We start from the raw sequence: 21,156 nt of genomic DNA, 5'->3' as shown, positions 1-21,156 counted from the left end.
CACAAAACAAACAACAACTACAAAACAAAAACACTATTCTTTCCTTTGTCTGTAGCAGCAAATAAGAAACTAGAGTTGAACTTACTTAGAAACCAGAATTTCTTATTTTGAACATCTTTCTTTTATTATTTACTTATTTGTTTATTTAGGTGCCAGGGAGTGAACCCAGGGCCTTGTGCATGTGAAGCAAGCACTCTACCAACTGAGCTATATCTCCAGTCCCTATTAAATAGCTTTCTTTTAAAAAAGAGGAGTCTGTTGTCAGAATCTATTTCAATGTTTTACAGGCCAAAAGATTTTCAAACTACTAATAAAAAAATCTCTTGGGTCAGGCATGGTGACACATACCTATAACCCCAGTAATTTAGAAGGCTGAGGCAAGAGGATCTCAAGTTTGAGGCCAGCCTCATCAACTTAGTGAGGCCATAAGCAACTCACCAGACCTTGTCTCAAATGTCTCAAAATAAAAGATGAAAAGGGCTGAGAATGTAGCTCAGTGGTTAGGCACACCTGGGTCCAATCCCCAGTACCAAAAAAAAAAAAAAAAAGTTTTCCTTGGGCCTTGCCAGCTCCCCACGCCCCTGTTCTATTGCACAGAGCTCAGAGCAACTGGCTGAGGTTTTAAAACCCTTCTTTGGTTGAAGGCTGTTATTTAAAAATGAGTTATCCGCTTCTGAGTTATCTTTTGGCATGATTAGCATTATGACAAGGACCATGACTTATACCTTTTCTGTGTCCCTGGACAAAAACTTCAAAGTACAGCTGGATTTCAACTTACTTAATCATCACCGAATCTCCCCTCAATGTTCTTAACCTTTTTCTTTAACTATGGAATCCAGAACTAAATCCAACACTTTCCTAAAAGTTTAACCAGGGGAGCTTTACAAAGGAGGAGAAAAGCTACCATCTTTACCTTCTCTTAACTCTCCTTAAAAACAATGGAACTTTATTCCTGATCCACTTAGGATTTCCCACAGATAGTCACTATGCCATCAATCATTAGGGTCAACAATTTTATTCATTGTTTTCTACATTCAACTGCACAAAAAGAAAAAGATAGAAGTATTTGGTTTAAAATCTCACAGGGTGCAGTGGCACACACCTGTAACCCCAGCAAATTCAGGAGGCTGAGGTGTCGCAGTCTGGCTGGGCAAGATTCAGGAGCCACTTGTCAAAAGAAAGGAACTTTATTTTTAGAACCACACACGCCAAACAAAACAGCCTCTCAGGAAAAACCCTCAGAGCCTCAACTGCCACCACCGGCTTCCCACAAGCCTCTCCCTCCAACACCAGCTTCTCTCCACCTCCCACAATCCTCCTGCTCTTGAGGCCGATTGGCTGGGTCACATGGGCGGAGCCAAAAAAGTCCCCCAATGAGCAGCTCCGTGGTCTGAAAGGGCAGGGAAACAGCCCAATGAGCATCACGGCAGAGGAGCCAATCAGCTAGATGTTGCTGGGGCTGCTGTGAGCCAATCATCAGCCCGCAGCTGGAAGTTTGCTGGGGCCCCTTCAGCTGTGGCTCTCAACACTGAGGCAGGAGGATCGCAAGTTTGAGGGAAGCCTCGGCAACTTAGCAACACTTATTTCAAAATAAGGAAATAAAAAGGGCTGGGATGTTGTTCAGTAGTAAAGCATCCCTGGGCTCAATCTGCAGTACCAAAAAATGAGTTATTAAGAGCATGCCTATCAAATTTGACTTGCCAATTTTTTGGCATGATTAACCTGACTTCAGTAGTAGATTTGTTTAGAGAAAACATGGAGAAAAGTCCAAAAGGTGCTGCCCAGCAGGCCAGAAGAAAGACGTTCTTCCTGAGGTCCTCTGCCAACTCTATTTCCAAAGCCTTTCTTGCCCCTTGGCCCAGCCATAGGACTGCTTCACTCAGTTCCACTTCTGACCACTAGGTGGCACTAGAACTCTGAATTACTGAAGAAATAGAATAAAAACAGCTTAACTAGTCTAAACTTTAGGTGATTTGCTGTGAACCTTTAATCAACACCTTCTAAAATAATTCACTTATTTTTTTATTAGTAATCCAAAACATTTTGCCTTTTTTACCATTTATTCCTATGTGCTATGGGGAAGAGCAAGCTAAAAACATGCAGCCTGTTGTTCTTCAGTCGCGTGGTCTCCTAGTTGGTTGTAGATTTATTTAGCAGCTTCTCTTTTTGCCACAGCAGCCTCCAACAACACTGGAGGCACACTTGGGCTTTTTGTTAGAATCTTCTGCAAGCTTGAATGGATCTGTGATAATATCCTGTCAAAGGGCAAATCAAAATGAAAGAACAAGTTAGAGAGGTTTTGATGTACCCAACATTTATATTTCCATTTGGCACCATAAAGGCACACTTGAATCTTCTACTTTCAAGGTAAATTTCATTTAAATCTTTGGGGGGTTTTATCCCCTGCCCCTACCCAACCTGGTTGCTGAGGCTTGGACACAGGACCTCCTTCATGCTAGGCAAGCATTCTACCACTGAGTTATAACTCAACGCTAGGTTGGTTGGTTTGTTTCTCTTTTAATGTTAGTTGGTTTGGGTTTTTTTGAGATAGTCTCACTAAATTGCTAAGGCTGGCCTTGAACTCACAGTCCTCCTGCCTCAGCCTCCCAAGTAGCTGGGATTATAGGTAGGTAATTCTAGGAAAAATATGACTGTGGAGAGACAGTGCAACATACTGACTAAACGTGGTGCTGCTGCTTCTAGAACCAGACGTGGGTTCAAATTCGCCACTTTCTAGCTGTGTGACCTTGGTGTAGTAAGTTTATCTTTCTGAGCCTCAGTTCTTCATCTGTAAGATGAGGATAATAAAGGTTATTATAAGGGGCAGGTGACTTCAGCACTCTGAGACCCCCTTTCTTCCCTCTGCATTTATGTAGTGTCTACTGTGTGTAAGGCCCTGTGCAACAGATACTTGTTAATTCTATGTGTGGAGTACCTACTGCCATGAGGACAGTACTAAGGTCAAGTTGTTGAATGTCTTAAATGGCCTTCTGAGGCTGGGCACGGAATTAATGCCTGTAATTCCAGTGATTCAGAAGGATTCCAAGTTCAAGGCCAACCTTAGCAACTTAGTGAGGCCCTCAGCCACTTAGTAAGACCCTGTCTCAAAACAAAAAAATTGGGCTGGGGTTGTGGCTCGGTGGTAGAGCACTTGCCTAGCATGGGTGAGGCACTAGGTTTGATCCTTGGCACCACATAAAAATAAAAACAAATAAAATAAAGGTATTGTGTGTCCATCAACAACTTAAAATAAAAATAGAATAAAAATTTTAAAAAGGGCTGGGTTGTGGCTCAATGGTAGAACACTTGCTTAGCAATTGTGAGGCACTGGGTTAGATTCTCAGCACTGCATATAAATAAATAAAATAAAGGTCCATTGAAAACTAAAAAGAATTTTTTAAATAAATTAAAAAAATTTTAGTTGTAGTTGGACACAATATCTTTATTTTATTTATTTATTATTATGTGGTGCTGAGGATAGAACCCAAGGCCTCACACATGCTAGGCAAGTGCTCTACCACTGAGCCACAACACCAGCCCCGAAATAAAATAAAATTTAAAAAAATAAAAAAGGACTAGAGATGTAGCTCAGTAGTAAAGTGCCCCTAGTTCAATCCCCAGTACAAAAAAAAAAATCTTAGCTAGTTTACATAATAATGGTGTTGTTGGTACAAGACACAAAATGAAGAAATAAACTATAAATAAAATTTTCAGTCCCACAATAATTTATTCACAACTCTTAAACAAAAAGTTGAGAAAACCCCATTTGTTTTTCTGCTTTGTAACTTACTTGATAGCCCAACCTCATCTGGCATTGAAATACTTTGCTGTCTACACCAAATAAAAGTAAAATTCAAAATAAAAAATAAACAACAACAAAAAAAGGTTTTTATGAGGACTAAAGACATGGTATTTTTTTACTTTTTTTTTGTTTATTTATTTTCTGATAGTAGAGATTGAACCTGGGGTGCTCTATCACTGAGCTACATCCCCAGATCTTTTTTTTTTTTTTTAATTTTGAGACAGAGTCTTGGGAAGATGCCCAGTCTGGCCTGGAACGTGTGATCCTCCTGCACTCCTCCTACCTCAGATTCCAAATCCCTAGGATTACAGGCGTGTACCACTGCGTCCAGCTGATATAGTGTCTTGAACATTCTAATTGCTCCATGAAAATTAGCTCCCCTATGTCACTGCTATCATTACTCATGTTGTTACTGGAATGACTATAACCTGAGGCAATAGTTTATAGCACAAATTCAATTTGTATAATTACAGATGCTACATTTTAGTAACTTTTAATACCAAAATACACTTTATCAGTATTAAAAAAGAAGAAAAGAAAAGGTAAAAAGGTTCTTAAAAAGTCTCCCCTGAGTGAACCCACAGTAAGAGGCAGCACCATTCCTTCCTCCATTGAGGCAACGATGGGGGACAAGTCTACCAGATCCTGGTGCTGGGCAGACACTAGGGTTAATCATCAAAGTCTTCCATAAAAAGATAAGAACGCCCTCCTCCAAGAGCACAAGGTTACATTTCTAGGTCACACAGCTGTTTGATTTTTTAGATCTTCCTCCAGTGTCAATTATTCCCATTTGAAAAACTCGAAACCTGAAATACACCTGGCACAGAAATGACAAGTGCCACATGATGTCACTCTTATGTGGAATCTAAAAAAAAAAAAAAAATGATCTTATAGAAGTTGAGAGTGACAGGGTGGTTACAGATGCCCAGGAGAATAGGAGAAACGGAGGGACAGCTATGGGGAAAGGCTGACTATGGATAGTATAGTGGAAGCCCAGGATATTCTGCCGAAATTGGGCATATGACAAGCCATTTACATCCAGGTGTTTCAAGGACCTGGATAAAAAGCCTTTTTACAACCAGAATTTGTTCCAAATGCCCTTTGAGAATGGCATTTGGAAGGTCCTCTCTTCCCCCTCCTCAGCCCTCCTGTCTCCACGGGATGTTTACAATGTGGATGAGGCTATGCCAACTTGGGAGACTGAACATGACCAGGACAGGGTGAGACCTGTCACAAAGTCTAATAGGAAAAGGGGACAAATAAAAATACGAGAGAAAAGAAATGTAGGGCTGGTTAAGATAACCAGAAAGCAGATGCGGCATGTTTGCTTGGTGCCAGCATCTGCAGAGGAAAGGTAGATAACGTGGCAGTCTTCTAGAAAGATCTTAAGCCTAAACAACAGTTCCAACATTACTTATCTATGGAGGAAGATGAGTAGCTTCTGATCCGGCATTGCTACCATGGGTTGGAATCCCCCTACTCCCTGTGACTAGCGGGGCAGAACAAGGGAAAAACCATCACTGTACCAGATACGGGCACTGACTGTACACTAATCTGTGGTAACCCAGAATGTTTTCCAGGGTCCTAGGTAATTCTTCTAGATCTGGTATAAAACCATCAGAGTAAAACAAGTATTGCTATACCAAGAAGAGAAGAAGCTCCATGTTTGGGGCAATCTCTCCAGACCCTGAGAGCATTCTTGGGACAGACACTGTATCAGGAAAGACATTACAGACCTCCATGGGGGAATTCTGACTCAGGGATCGGGGAGCAAAGGTGACACTGAGGGGGAAGCCAAGCAGGAGCCTGCTAGCCTTTCTGCCCTGAGGTAGGTACAACACACCAGGCAGTTCAAACTGTCAGGCAGACATGCTGAGACTAGAAAAGAGATAAAAGAATTAGGTTGAGAGTTTACAACCTGTCACAGTGCCTCCACTAGCCCTGTCCACTTGGCTAAAAGCCAGATAAAACTTAAGAGAATGGCTGTCAATTATAGGACATTAAACCAGGTGATACATCTGCCTAAGCTTCAGTGCCCAACATTCCCCCGGTAAAAGAAACAGATGCACCCTGCCTTGCTTCTTTGCACAAAAAGAGACAGAGAGTGGTTGTGTAAACAATAACAACAGTCAACCTTTTCTACCAGAAGTTGCAGGAACCAAACCAGTCAGGAGGCATTAATTTGGGTTTGATAAATGAACAGGTTCCAGGAAGAATATCATCACAGCTCTGGAGGAAAACAAATGTTTAATAGGGTGTTGTAAAGGTAAATCTGCACCTCCTGGCCCTAATCACAGGGAGTGGGGGAACTCCAACCCCTCTGCTTGAGGGCTACACGGCAAGCGAGAGTGCCATGACACATCATGTGTTTGGGCCCAATTTGGACAGCATGTACTGTGAAATGGGTGCCTTGGTCACTGTCAATCTGGCTCAGGTATCCATACATCACACTTAACTGCTCAAGACCTTTGACAGTGGCAGTGTGATAAGCTCTCCTGCTAGGAAAGGTTTGCCTGAGACCAACAGACCATTTCCTCATTCGCTATTGTGCCAGCCACATTGTAAGGCCTCCATACACCACCCGGCTGTTGGTACAGACAACCAGCAGCCATGGCCCATGAGTGACCACCAGCCATACTGCCCTAATTCTGCCATTAGCTGCTCTGATTTTCTTCTGTCTTAAGCTACATGGTATCAGTGGTATAGCAGCCCAGACAATTGGGTTGCACCTGTTGGATTAATCTATATCCCGGACATTTTAAGATATGAGATCTTAGGCCTTGTGAGATCATAGGCCTGCTGTGGCCAACTGGGGTGATGAGGCAGTTTCATAGATAATTAGACTTATTGGCATCCACAGCTCATGAACAGTGGGGGTCAGCCTGATAGCAGGTTGAGGCTAATAAAACAGGTCCCTACCCCTTTACACATGGGCTAGTTTGCCCTGAGACTTAAGTTGACTTCAGGATATTGTACATTGCTAGAAATTACTATTCTCAAGAAGGTTTAGTTTCTTTCTAAAGTTGAGACTAGAAACCTACAGGTAACTTTCATCCTCTTTCTTGCCCGAGAGCTCAACTCATGCCACTTGCTGTACAGATGTTATCTAACTGCATTGGCAAGCTTGGTACGGGAGACCTAGAGCCTGCCTGTGGGCTATCCCTACACAGACCTGTATATTCTTACCATACTGGGTAAAGGGAAGGTTTGCACTTTATCTGGTACCATGCCTAGAATCAAATCGGTCTTACATGACCAGACCACCCCTAGGAACACCAGGGATGACCCAGGGTCCTGGATCTCCTGGGGGTAGACAGCCCATTTCTTCATGCGTAAATGAATACACAGTACAATCTTCACCAGTTAACAAGGTATCATTGATGCAATGGAATCAGATAGAATCAGTAGAGAATGAGGTCCCCAGCTACCTGCAGGGACAGGAGGAGGACTGTGCAGATAACCTTGAGGCAGAACCTGGAATGTCCACTGCCTCTCCCCTGACAAGTGAAGGTGAACTACTCTTGTGATTCCAGTGTCAAGGGAAGAGGGTATGTGTGTAAGGCTATAAGAGTTGGAGTAAGGGATGAAATGCATGGATTCAGCTTGACAGCAGCCGCCATGAGTCATAACCATCAAGATTGCCCCAGGGTAGCCCTAGTCAGTTTTTTCTACATAGTTTCTTAGCAAAGTACCACGGGACAATACCACTAGAGTGGTATGGTAGAGTTTTACAACAGAACCCTGGGATGTCCCTGACTATTTGCTGCTAGCTTAAGATAAAACAGGTACATTGTAGTTAGGATGAGGTCATTTTTGTCCTAACACATATATATGCTCCTCTTTCTAACCCAAATTTTGAGGATCCACCTCATATTGTTGCTGCTCAAGATCATACCTTCACTCAGTAATTTCCCCAATAAATGGCATTTTGTGCAATTCTGGATCTGTCTGTCTCTCTTTCTTTGGTCCCACAGAACCATGGTGCCCGTCCTTATATAGAGTCTAGGTTGTTCCATAACAGGACTGTAAAAGACTATTTATGAGGTAACAAAACAGGGAGGAAAAACATACAAGAGATACTTGTACAATGCTGTACACTCAAAGTATTCAAAATTACTACAAAATACTAGCAACAAGAGCTGGGAATGGAGCTCAGTAGAGCACTTGCCTAGCATGCAGGAGGCCTTGGGTTCCATACACAGCACTGTAAAATAAATAAATAAATAAAAGCAACAGAAAAGAAAAATTCATAGAAAAAGATTGCAGAATTTCTGAGGCCAGAGGATAGAACACATGGGAGAACAACAAAAGAATTCTGCAAAAGATTCTGGTCAGAACTCAAATACTTAGAACACAGGTCTAAGCAACCAAGATTATTTCTGTATACAATCCATAATTATGCCTGCTGTTTCTTGGGTATGTACTCTGTGCCAGGCACTGGGAGAGGCATTTCACATGCTTATTTCATTTGTTCCTCATGACCTGAGGGAAGAAGTTATTACTTCCCTAATACACATAAAGTTTGAGGAGGTTAGGTCACTTATCAAGATCAGAGCTGAGTGGCAGAATAGCATTTATACTTAGGAGTCCAAGGCTTGTGTGCTTGACTGCCATGCTATGCTACCATCCTGCCCCAGCAACAACAGAATCTCATTTCCTTGGACTTCCAAGGTTCAGTGCCTTGAGGTGTACTACTACTGTTAGGACCTGGTGACTGCTGGGAGCAGCCCTGGCAGATAAAAGCAAGCTTGTAATCCATTACTAAGCCTATTCTAAACAAAACAATATTACAAATGAATGAAGGAACAGTAAAATAATTATAAGAGCATGAATGGGAGAAAAGTAAAAATATATGAGGGGGAAAGAAAGGGACACTTGTATCTGCCACAACTACTTATCTGCCTTCTTCATAGAGTAGTTGTGAGAGATTACTTGGCATAAGTGGTGATAAAATACTTTAGAAAATACTATATCAATAAAGCAGTTACTAGAATAATTCTAAATATAAAGCTAAAATATTTTAGAAAATAATCTTTTTTTGTGTGTGTGTATGTATGTATGTAATAGGGATTGAACCCAGGGGTGCTCTACAACTGAGCTACCTCCCCAGGCTCCCCTCCAACACTTTTTGAGACAGTCTCATTAAGTTTCCCTGTCTGGCCTTGAACTTGCAATCCTCCTGACTTGGCCTCTGGAGTCACAAAGATCACAGGCAAGTGCCGCCAAAGCTCAGCTTCATTTTAAAATACTACTGTCCTAAATACACATTTAAGAAATTAGGATACAGTGGAGAAATGATGATTATTCAATAAATAAGAAAAGTTGAACTAGCTAATATCAGGGAAAAAATTTGGGGGGACAGGATAAAGGATATATTATTGAGTGTGACTGCAGAGGGGCAACACAGTGGAAGCCCTTCTGAGTGCAGGGCCTGCCACTTGTCCAAGGGACCACAATTGGGAGTATATTTGATCCCATAGCCATTGGAGATGAGCTACTTCTCAGCCACCAAATTCATCCACATTAAACTGGGTAAAACCCTAATTCTTTGAGATGTATATTATCTGGGAAACTTGATCTTGGACCTACACAGAACCTCAATTACATATTCTTTGTTCTGCAACTTGGTATGAATGGACATGATGACTACTAGTCCATGTTAACCTTGCCTGTTGTCCCCTGGGACTTCACAAAGCACTTCACATACTCGAATGGGGCCTAGACTGGGGACAGTATGAGATCAGACATATGGACATACACTTGGAAAGCACTGTTTCCAAATTCCCTTAGAGTAACGCATGCAAGTAACAGGTTGCATATATATTATCATCCCACCTCAATATTTATGCTAAAATAAATTCCAAAAAGGATTTAAAAATTTAAATGTGAGCCAGGCCTGGTGGTGCACATCTCTAATCCCAGCTACTCAGGAGGCTGGGGCAGGAGGGTCACAAGTTTGAGGTCAGCCAGGGAAAGTTGGTGAGACCCTGTCTCAAAAATAAAGAAATAAAAAGACTGGGGATGTAGCTAAGAGGTAGAATGCTCCTGAGTTCAATTTCCAATACCACAAAAAAATGTTAAGTTAAATTGTGAAAACAATAAACTTCTGATCTTAGATTTGGCAATGGATTCTTAGATATGACACCAAAAGCACAAGCAACAAAAGAAAAAATAGATAAACTGGAGTTCATCAAAATTAAAATACTATTTATTTATTTATTTGGTACTGAGTATTGAACTTAGGGGTGCTTTACCACAGAGCTACATCTCCAGTTCTTTTTTTTTTTTTTTTTTTTGTGGTGCTAGGGATCAAACCCAGGGCCTTGTGCATGCGAGGTAAGCACTCTACCAACTGAGCTATATCCCCAGCCCCTCCATTTCTTTTTATTTATTTATTTATTTTTTTGATACAAGGTCTCGCTAAGTTGCTGAGGCTGGCTTTGAACTTGTGATCCTCCTGCCTCAGACTCCCAAGCCACTAGAATTACAGGTATATGCCACTGGGCCCAGCTGTATGATGATTTTTTTAAATGGTTCTCTGAGGTAGGGAACTGAAAGTCACACCAACCTTTGACTCTAACACAAAACAGCCTCCAGATGCTGGCAACTTGTCTCCAATTGGTCTGAAGAGAAAATCTTGAGCAAATCGTGAATTCTTCAAGACAGCTGCTGTGTCTTCATCTACTTCAACAATTTCACCTTCCTAAAGAGCAGCATAAAACAAATATTTGTCTCATTAGAAGGAAAATGCCCAGAAGTTTTACTAATGATTGTATTTTAGGATTAAAAGACCACACCATACCTTCTGATGTAGCTTTCTCTCATGTTCAGACCCTGCTACTAATTTCATGTGTATTCATAGATGAAACTGAACAGTGTCATAATTAATCTTTCTTTGGTGACAGTGCTAAAGAAGGACATTTATTGTTCCAGTATCTCAGACAGATGTAGAAATCACTGCTGAATGTCACTGAATTTATTACTAAAGGATGGGCTTTGGATGAGTGGTTTTTAAATAGTATTTCCTTGAGTCCCAGAGTGCCTGGGAGGTATGGGTTATGTAAAGCAATGCCTGACACATGGTATTTTTTTTAAACAATTTACTTTTATATATATATACATATATATATATATATATATATATATGTGTGTGTGTGTGTGTGTGTATGTGTGTGTGTGTGTGTGTATATATATATATATATATATATATACACACACACACATATATACATACCTTTATTTTATTTATTTTTATGTGGTGCTGAGGATCAAATCCAGGGCCTTGCACGTGCTAGACAAGTGCTCTACCGCTAGCCACAACCTCAGCCCCTGATACATGGTATTTTAAAGGAGATTTTTTTTTAAATGCTATTAAAATGTTGTTTTGAAAGCCCCTAGAGCAGATAATGACCTCAAAGTCCTTTCCACTTTGCTATGCAACTCCAAGGGACCTGACTGTACACCAAGTAGCACTTGAAGCAACACTGAGGGTTCCACTCCACCAGTGTGTAATAATCATGAAGATAAGATTTGGATCAAAAACTCAGAAGATGAAGACAGTTAAGTCCTTCTATCTTTGGAACAAATAATGGCTGCACCTTATTTACTGATATTTCAGTATATATGTACCAGGTATTTTGCTATATGATTATTAATCTCTACAGAAACTTAGCAAAATTGGTTATTATTATTCCTACTTTGTAGTAGAGCAAACTGCTCTATTATAATTTTGGTGACTTATTCTAGTTTACCCAAATAATAAATATCAGAGGCAGAATTTGAACCCAGGTATCTGATTCCAAAGTCAATACTTTTCCATCTTGAGAAAACAAAGTCTACCCTACAAAGAGTAAATTGTGTTATCATTAAACTCTAAAACTCTTGAGTTCCATGATGCAGTTAAAACTGCCAGGCACAGTGGTGCATTCCTGTAATCCTAGTGGCTCAGGAGACTGAGACAGGAGGATCGCAAGGTCAAAGCCAGCCTCAGCAATTCAGTGAGGTGCTAAGCAACTCAGTGAGGCCCTGTCTCTAAATAAAATTCAAAATAGGGCTGGGGATGTGGCTCAGTGGTCAAGTGCCCCTGAGTTCAACCCCTAGTACCAAAAACAAACAAACAACAAAAAAAAAAACCCTGAAATACTGTTATGTAGTGCTTCTTTTCTTTTCCATCTCACTTCTCTATATGAAAATTTTTTCTTTTCCTTTTTTTTTTTCTTTTTTGGCACTTGGGATTGAACCCAAGGGCATTTTATCACTAAGCTACATCCCCAGTAATTTTGATTTTTTTAATTTGGACAGGGTCTCATCTTGACTCAGGTAATTTCATTCAGTGTACTTACACACATCTGGGTGTATAGCCTACTACACATCTAGGCTATGTGCTGTGTAGGTGTATATACGCATAATACATATACTCATTGCTCCCAGGGCCATGATGAATGAAACAATACAAGATTAAATCAAGCACAAAATAAAATAAAATCAAAAGAGTAAATAATGAGATATATGCACAAGTTACTGGCATAATGCAACATATTCTTTTACAATAAACTTTTTTTCTTTAAGAAGTATACTTTAAAATATCAATAAAAGGGCTAGGGATATGGCTCAGTGGTAAAGTGCTTTCCTAACATGCTAAAGGTCCTGGGTTCAATCTCTAGCACTGAAACAAAATTTTTTTTCAATAAAAAGTAAACTATAGTAAATATGTGAACCAGTAATATCATCACCATTTATCATCATTATCAAATATTATGTTCTATACATAATTATATTTTCTATACTTTTACAGGACTGGCAGAAGAGTAGGTTTGTTTATATACACAACAGGAGAAACATATGAGTAATATGTTGTGCTATGACTTTATGATTGCTACATTGTCTCTAGGTGACAGGAATTTTTTACCCACCTGCCCTAGTTATAATCTTATGGGACCATTGTTATATTTACAGTCTGTTCTTGACTGAAACATTGTTACACAGCACATGACCACATGGGTATATGTACATATATATACATACAGATGTACAGCTATTTGTACAAACAGCTGAAGCAAACATATGACAAAATGTTCTCAGTTGCTGAAATAGGTAGTGGGTATATAGGTATTCACTGAATTTTTTAATTTTTTTTATTTTTCTGTATTTAAGAACATTTTTTATAACAAATATAGGGAAAGTACTTTTTGACTTCACTTACAAACAGCCAGGAGCTAAAGAGGCTGAAGTAGGAATATCCCAAGTTTGAAGCCAGCCTCAGCAACTTAGTGAGACTTTAAGTAACTCAGAAAGACCTGTCTCTAAATAAAATATTTATAAAGGACTGGGAATGTGGCTTAGTGGTTAAGCACCCCTGGATTTAATCCCTAGTACAAAAAAAAACAAAAAAAAAACAAAGCTATAAAAGTAAGACATAATGTAAGGCCAAGAAAACGTGCCTGAAGCAAAAGTAAGAGTAGAAAGACTGCCAGAGGCCGTGGACATCTTCCTTCCTCCTGCAGTGCTAGGGTTTGACACAAGATCTCTCACATGCTAGACAAGAAGCACTCTACCACTGACCTACCTGCCCCAGTACCATGTGTGTTTTTATTTACCTTAAATGTGAAATTTGCATCAAATATTAATTGTTTTTCATGTCCTGTGATTCCTCCATTGTAAACAGTTTGGCATCTTTCAGTTGGTCCAGTGTTAGGGAGTTTGAAGAGGCGAAATGTGGCCGAAACAAAACGACAATCACCTAGAAAGAGATACCCATGGTTCACCTCCAGCACTCCAACAGCATTATTTTGCTCAGCACATGAGGATAGAACATTTCATAAAGATGATATTCTTCTTTGCATTCTGCCAACTACCTTTCTGAGCACTTCATTCTACTTATTGAATGACTTCAAAATGATTTATTAAATATCAAATTTTTGGAGGGGGTGGACATTATTCAGGAGACATGATAGACGTTTCCAGATGACAAAGTCTCCCCTGGGAGAATCACTCAGTAGACAGTAATAACCAAATTTAAACCATTCAGGCTGCAATTATAATAGTCCCTTCTGTTTTTCCTTACCAATGATTCTTTCAAGTTCCTTGTTTTGAATTGTAATGAGATTGGCAGTGACTAAACGTGGAGGGCAGAATCCAATCTTTTGGGCAAGGAAGAAAAGATCCTTCCAGTACAAAGCACCACCTAGGCACTCACCTTAAAAAAATACATATTAATCAATTCATAAAGCAGTAATGAAGAAACTAATACTCATACAATTACTTATGACATAATATTAGTTAAAACCTAAGGCCTAGAAACAGAAACTAAGATAAACATCCTCCAAGGCTTAGAAACTCCTGATTAAAACTGCATATTGTTGTCAGGCGCAGTGGCGCACACCTGCAATCCCAGTGACTCAAGTGGCTGAGGTAGAGTATCACAAGTTCAAGGTCAACTTCAGCAACTTATAGTGAGACCCCGTCTCAAGTCTGGAGACATGGTTCAGTGGTAGAACCCACACTGCCTGGTACGCTCCCCAGAACCACAAAAACAAAACAAAAAAATAAAAACAACTTTTAATTTCATAGACTAACCACAAAAATGCATTAATATTTTCAACTTCCAGAGACTCCATTAAAGTGACAATAAAGGCGTAAGCAATATAACAGTGATGAGAACATTAAGGGGACTTAGGGGGCATGGACTCTGTCTGGTTGCCTTCATTTCCACACTGTATTTTTCCAAGTATTTTTCACATTCTTTACCCCATTTAATCTTCATAACAGCCAGATTGTATCATTATTTACATTTTACAGTTTGAAAAGCAACAACTTTAGAGATTAATTAATGCCCAAGATCACATCCCTTTTGAGTGGCAAAGGAAAAGAACGGAACCTCAGCCTCCTGGCCTTACTCCATCTGATCTCACATCAGATACCCTCCTTCTGGAAGGAGGGATCTCTGTACATAATCGTCTACCTTAAAACAAAACAACCAAGAACACCTACCCCATAAAACTTTGTGTGTCTTGATTTCTTCTGGCAATTCAAGGCTAGCATAGACGTCACTGAAATATAGCTCCCCACCGTGCTGAAACACAGCAGTGTTAGTCCAAGCAAGGTTAAAGATTAAATTGATCCCAGATAACGAGAAAATGGATGAGGGCACAAGATCAATTTCAAAAACCCACGCAAGTGTTTGAGCTGACCACGCTGACCCTTTGTGAACAAATAACAGCTGCTTCCCTCACTGCAATCAATAACCAAAATCTTTTTTTTCAGTGCCCTATCCAACAGGCAATAAAATCACTTTGAACAAGTGTCTTCCTTCCTTTAAGTGCCTTTCTCTTAAAGATGCTTGGATTGCCTCGATTTTTAACCAATCCGAACAAATACAGGCCCAGGTGGTTGTAAAACTAACAGAAGATTTAACAGTATTCATAGATTCTCAGCCATTAACAATTATATAACTTTTTGTAATGTTATTATTATACATTATATTTTTAAAATATTAGGCTGGGGGTGTAGCTCAGTAATAGAGTGCTTGCCGGTCATGCATAACACCCTGGGGTCAATTTCCAGTGCAAAAAAAAAAAAAAGTTGTTCTTCTAATCCAAGACAAATGAGTGATCCAGAACTTATGAATTTATTTAGCTGATTTCAAAAGCATAGAGGTACCAAGAGCAGTGGTGCACACCTGTAATCCCAGCAGCTTGGGAGGCTAACGCAGGAGGATAGTGAGTTCAAAGCCAGCCTCAGCAAAAGCAAGGCACTAAACAACTCAGTGAGACCCTGTCTCTAAATAAAATAAAAAAATAGGGCTGGGGATGTGGCTTAGTGTTCAAGTGCTCCTGAGTTCAATTCCCACTATCCCAAAAAAAAAAAAAAAGTATAGAGGTCTATATTCTATAAAGTTTACCTTTTACTAAGCACATGTTGGTGAAGATAGCTGGTATATAAAATGGCACACTAACAAAGACATTGTGAGATCATTTCTACCTATTTTCATTTGAGCTGTATTATAGTATTATATTTTAATTTCTCTAAACTAAAACTAAAAATCTCAATTTTTTAAAAGGCCTGGGACGTAACCCAAGGCCACATGCATGCCGAGCAAGTGCTCTACACTGACCTAAATCCCAGCACCCCCCAAATCTCAGAAGTTTGTGTCTTTTAGCACAAAGACCCATCTCATGACACACAGGAAGGCTGTGCAGTTCCTCCAAGTTTTCTTTTTAGAAAGACATTAATGTAAAAGTTCTACCTTCTCTAACTTCCCAAAGATCTGAAATCCTGGGAGATAAGAAATCAATAGCTCTGAGAAACACTGCACATTCTAGCAGACAGAATATTCATAGCAACCTTTCAGTAAGGCCAAAGGTTCCTACAGCTCTGCACACAATATGCTAGGATCACATCCAGCAGCAAGCACAAAAAGTCAATAAGGCAAAGATTTTAATGTGTTCAATGACAATCATGACACACAGACTTGATATCTTATGCAAACTGAGAGGGAAAAGAAACTGCATCTAGGGGGTTTTGCCACTCTACATTTTTGCCACCCTTTTTAAATGTGGCGGATATGTTTAAAGAGATTGAGCCCTCAGTTTGAGGAGGAAAGAACAGGACTGATTCCATCAGCACTCAATGATGTTTGAAGATCATTTATGTCACCCCTCCCCTCACCTTCAGGACTCGATACACTTCCTGCAGCACTTGTTCTTTATCAGGCACAAGGTTAATAACACAATTGGATCTGAAAAAAGAAAAGATGTTAAAAGGACTCAAATCTTTTATGTTCCTAAAGGTGGTTCCCATTTTGTCAAAACTACACCATTCTTCTGAATGCCCCCCTCCTCTCTTTCCTGCACTCAACTTTTTTTGCAAGGTAAGGGAGATAGGGAGTGTTTAAAATTCCAACTGTTATCAAGTAAGAATGTACAGAAAAAAATAGGAGGCACTGCTGGGTGAGTGGCACACGCGTATAATCCCAGCAATTTGGGAGACTGAAGCAGGAGGACTGCAAATTCAAGGCCAGCCTCAGCAACATAAAAGACCCTGTCTCAAAATAAAAAATATAAAAGGGCTGGGGATGTGGCTCAGTGGTTAAGTGCCCCTGGGTTCAATCCCTGGTATGTATAAATACATAAATATGGCTGGGGATGTGGTTCAGTGGTAGAATGTGCCTCTGTTCAATCCCTAGTACACACACACACCAAAAAAAAAAAAAAAAAAAAGAGAGAGAGAGAGGAAAAAAAGGAGGCAGGGTTCTTATTTGTTTTTCCCTAATGCTAAACAAGCAACAAGATGAAACCTGGGACCAACATTTGTTAAGCCACAAGTGAATAAACTAAGTTCCTTGAAGGCAGTTCTCCTAATGCTGTCACTTAGGTATGATTTGACAACAACTCAGAGGAAAACAAGAAAACACAGAACCCTATAATTTGCCATCAAAATAGTACGGTCATGAGCCATATAACATTTTGGGGGATGGATAGACTACATACATTTAATATGATGGTGGTCTCATAAGGTTATAATTGAACTGAAAATTCCTATTGCCTAGTGACATTGTAGCATAGTAACATAGCACAACACACTACTGGTGTGTTTGTGGTGATGCTAGTATCAAACCTACTGCACTCATATAAAAATAGAGCACAAACAATTGTATATAGTGCGTGGTACGTGATAATAATAATGAACAACAGTGTTATTGGTTTATGTATTTACTGTACTATTGATCATTAGCATATACTCTTACTTAACAAAGAAGACGTTTACTATTAAATGGTATGCCACATTACCCCAGCAGCAGCCTCATACTTCTCCTCTGTACCCTATCTCCATCACATCATTTTTTCATATGCTGGATTTCATCTCATGTTGCTTTGTTCATCTTGGCCCCAGGGGCAATAGGCTATTCACACAATGAGGAAATTGCCTACAGTGCATTTTTCAGAATGTGTTCTGTCATTAAGAAGCCCATGACTCTACTAAAGATAGTAGGTCAGTGTGTGTTGTATGAGCAGATTTGGTCCAGCTGATCTTTTAGGCTCACTGGATTATGGTTTGGTTTAAAGTAAATTATCTTGAGCTAGTGCGTTCTGCTGCCAATGGACCATGAGCAACTCAGATTAGTTCCTTTCCTTAATGAGGTTATGCTAAGTTTAGTTTTGTGCCCTAAGTGAGAGTCAGTTCAGCAAAAAGTGGTGGCATTTGTGTGTTCTACAGGAAATAGGCTTTACTCATAACTGTAAGGATATAGGCCTACATAACAATATCGTAACTCTCATTCTGAATTCCAGCTTCTGCCAACTTCTCAATGTAGCCATGAATAAAAGTCACATTGGATGTCTGGAAGCCATATTTTTCCATGTGATAGTCAAGGTATTTTTTAGCCACTTCTACCTAAAGAAAGAAAAATATAGATTTCATAATCAACATTTAAAAAAATAGCACATTTTCTCTAAAATTTTACTATTACTAGTGAAATACACTTTCCCAAGAAGTATATTTCTTTCTTCTTTTTTTTTGTGGGAGGGGCTTTATTTTTTAAATTTGTTCTTCTTAGGTGTACATGACAGTAGAGTGTATTTTGACATTATATATACATGGAGTATAATATTCTAATTAGGATCCCATTCTTGTGGTTGAACACGAAGTGGAGTTACATTGGTCTTTTATTCATATATGGGCATAGGAAAGTTCTGTCCTATTCTTACTACTGTCTTTCCTATTCCCATACCCCCTTCCTTCTCTTCATTCCCCTTTGTCTAATCCAATTAATTTCTATTCTTCCTCCCCAGTATATTTCTTGTATTCTTAGATAAGTATGCAAGATTCCTATGGACCTTGAAGGATATGCTACATACTAGCACATAAACTCTCAGTTACATGGGTCTTGCTTGAATAACCCCTTCATTCAATGATAATCTTTCAAGTCAGTTTGCAGAAGGAAAGAAAAGATGAAAAACTTCATTGGGTCATCATGATATTCATATATCAGATCAAATCTCTGGCTTTGTAAATTCTCTCAGAAGAGCCGCTAATGGTCGAAGTCCTCAGCCTCCAGGACAAGAGGCACTAAAGGCACAATTGATCATTGCTAAATAGCCACCTTTTAAAATTATCCCTAGAGTTACAAAGGAACCAACTTCATCCCTCCAAGAATGCACCGGAAAATTCTTTCCTCCTTGTCCTCCAAATCTTTGCCTTACCTGGCCTTCAGTCATGTCTATGCCTGTGACGTGGCCCTTCTCACCAACCAGTTGGCTAAGTGCATAACAATCTCTGCCACTTCCACTACCCAAATCCAAAATCCAGCAGTTTTCCAGACACTCAGGGATGACCAGACCACAGCCATAATACCTGAGAAATGGAAACTACAGGTTTTTTTCCCATAGACTACTAGAAGATATGAAAACACTAAATCTTACACCTTCCTCTTTTTCTTCTTTTCTCTTATCTCTCATTCATATTTCTATTTAGTTGTTTAGTCTCCCCCTCTAAATTGGAAGCTGCAAGAAGGCTGGGACCACATCTGCTTTCCCACAGTATTTTTGGGCACTGTGCTAGGTATTACAATTTAAATAAACCATCTAAAATATTTGCTGAATAAACACATTTGGAGCCAGGTGCTGTGGTGCACACCGGTAATCCCAGCTACTCAGGAGGCTGAGGCAGGAGAATCCCAAGTTCAAGGACAGCCTCAGCAACTTAGCAAGATAATGTCCCAAAACTAAAATTTAAAAAAAGGGTAGAGCTCAGTAGTACAGCACTTGCCTAATATATATGCCAGGTCCTGGGTTCAATCCCCAGCACCACAAAAGAATAATATTTGGACATTAGCTGCTTAGCATCTAATTCAGGCCCAGGACTGAGCTAATTTTTGAGAAAAAAATTCTCTCCCCCAGGTGTATTTACTCTAATTTGGAAGGTGAAACATAAGCACAGAAAACATTTTTCATTAATTGACAAAATAAGTGTCACAGGAGTGAGTGCCATAGCAGTTTGGGAAGAAGGTGCTCAAGGATTAGAGGCTTCCTAAAGTGGGTAGGACATTAGTGAGGTGCTGGAGGGCTAGAGCTGGGAAGATGGAAAGAAAAAGGAAGGCTCTCCACATTGATAACTGCTCTCTGGCCAGGCAGTGCTGATGGCGGTGAGAAAGGAACCGTCAGAGGGAGCCAAAGCCAGTTAGGAAGGGAGGGCCATACTATGGACAGTCTTGAAGGTCAGGTTCCAGGAATATGACAGTCCTGTAATGGGAAGGGAGGGAGGGAAGTCTTTGGAGGTTCTTAAGCAGAGCAGTTAAGATGATCAGTGCTGAACTTTGGGAGGCTTACAATAGACAAGACAAGCAGGGTGACCTGGTGGAGATGGCTTAATTCCTTAATGCCTGGCATCACTATCTTTTGGGAAAGCTACAGTCTGGAGGCTTCATGTGTCAGGGAATTCTACCTTAAGGTAACTTCTTCGTGCACATTCTGCAGGGCTTCCCTGATGTGCTTGGGTACAGGCCTGGCCACGGTGACACAGGCATTAGTCCGGAGGTCCTTCGATGTCTTCAGCACCTGCCCGTAGTAGTTCTAACCCAGGGTGGAGATGGGTGAGGCGGGGAAAGGGTGTCTGCAGGAGAGGGCTCCACCAACAACCCCTACCCTCCCTCCCAGGCCTGGCTGACCTTTGCCCCCTGGCAAAGCTCTAAGCCTGGGCTTTGCGCTCCTAGGGGGCAGGAGTAGGCCTCGCGGGCTTCCAAAGGCCAGGGCTCTTGCCTAGCGGAGTCCCTGCGGGCCCTTCCTGGCCCTACCGCTCCCACCTGCACGTCCTTCCAGATGTCGACCTTCTGGCTCTCAGCGTCGCGGGGGGCGGCCACTGCCAAGGGAGGAAAGGGAGCTGGAAGAGCGAAGGTGGGGGGCGGGCTCGGGCGGGGGCGACGGGACGGAGGGCTGGCTGAGGGGCCGGCGGCGCGCCTCGCGGGGGGCGGAGGGCTTGCAGGGGACAGCGGGCGGCTCCCGCGTGGCAGTGGCGGGGCCGGGGCAGGAGAAGGGGCTGCGACCTGGCCTGAGGGCGAGGGGCGCGCACTCACTGTCTCACGGGCTCCAGAGCCGGGACCTGCGCTCGCCAGCTCGGCCCCGGCACGAGGCCCCGCCCTGGCGCCGCCAGCGGGATCCCGACCCAACCCCGGACGCCGGCGGGAACCGGGCGGGAAAGCACCCCACCGCCCCCTGCCCTGCGCCGCTGTCCTCGCGTCGCCTCCCAGGCCTGCTGGAGCCAGTCCCCGAGGTTGCCTTTGGTGGTTACAGCATGTGCTGTATGCTCCGCTGTGATTTTTCATTTACATGAGCACATATGCTGCCTTCATCGAATACCCA

At 41.1% G+C, this 21,156-nt stretch overlaps 1 protein-coding gene across 3 annotated transcripts; it reads right to left on the bottom strand.

Moving 5' to 3' along the window:
- Positions 1 to 999: 999 nt before the first annotated feature.
- Positions 1,000 to 21,134, bottom strand: As3mt (arsenite methyltransferase). Of its 3 annotated transcripts, XM_046450013.2 has the most exons (11): positions 20,871 to 20,961; positions 20,601 to 20,656; positions 20,243 to 20,370; positions 19,003 to 19,153; positions 18,057 to 18,193; positions 16,469 to 16,538; positions 14,792 to 14,873; positions 13,866 to 13,997; positions 13,399 to 13,541; positions 10,371 to 10,505; positions 1,000 to 2,255 (listed from the first exon to the last, which is right to left on the bottom strand). In XM_046450013.2, coding segments are annotated over exons 1-11 (1,140 nt in total). In that variant the 5' UTR covers positions 20,872 to 20,961; the 3' UTR covers positions 1,000 to 2,150. The 3 variants fall into 3 exon arrangements, with proteins under 3 accessions (XP_046305969.1, XP_046305968.1, XP_046305970.1); XM_046450012.2 differs by lacking the exon at positions 20,243 to 20,370 and having other exon boundaries at positions 20,871 to 21,134; XM_046450014.2 differs by lacking the exons at positions 13,866 to 13,997; positions 20,243 to 20,370 and having other exon boundaries at positions 20,871 to 21,134.
- Between the last annotated feature and the right edge of the window lie 22 nt (positions 21,135 to 21,156).

The sequence above is a fragment of the Marmota monax genome, unplaced genomic scaffold (genome assembly GCF_021218885.2).
Source record: "Marmota monax isolate L192 unplaced genomic scaffold, Marmota_monax_Labrador192_F-V1.1 WCK01_AAM20220418_F8-fsc00004, whole genome shotgun sequence".
NCBI classification, from domain to species: domain Eukaryota; kingdom Metazoa; phylum Chordata; class Mammalia; order Rodentia; family Sciuridae; genus Marmota; species Marmota monax.
Note: the sequence above shows the minus strand (reverse complement) of the source record. Positions and strands in the feature narration are given on the sequence as shown.

Excerpts from the sequence above, each read along its gene's own strand:
- As3mt (XM_046450012.2), bottom strand. The coding sequence starts at position 21,119 with ATGAAAAATCACAGCGGAGCATACAGCACATGCTGTAACCACCAAAGG. Across the intron at positions 19,154-20,600 it reads ACATCTGGAAGGACGTGCAG|GTATTATGGCTGTGGTCTGG; the intron begins GTGGGAGCGGTA and ends TCCATTTCTCAG. Across the intron at positions 18,194-19,002 it reads TAGACATGACTGAAGGCCAG|GTAGAAGTGGCTAAAAAATA; the intron begins GTAAGGCAAAGA and ends TTCTTTCTTTAG.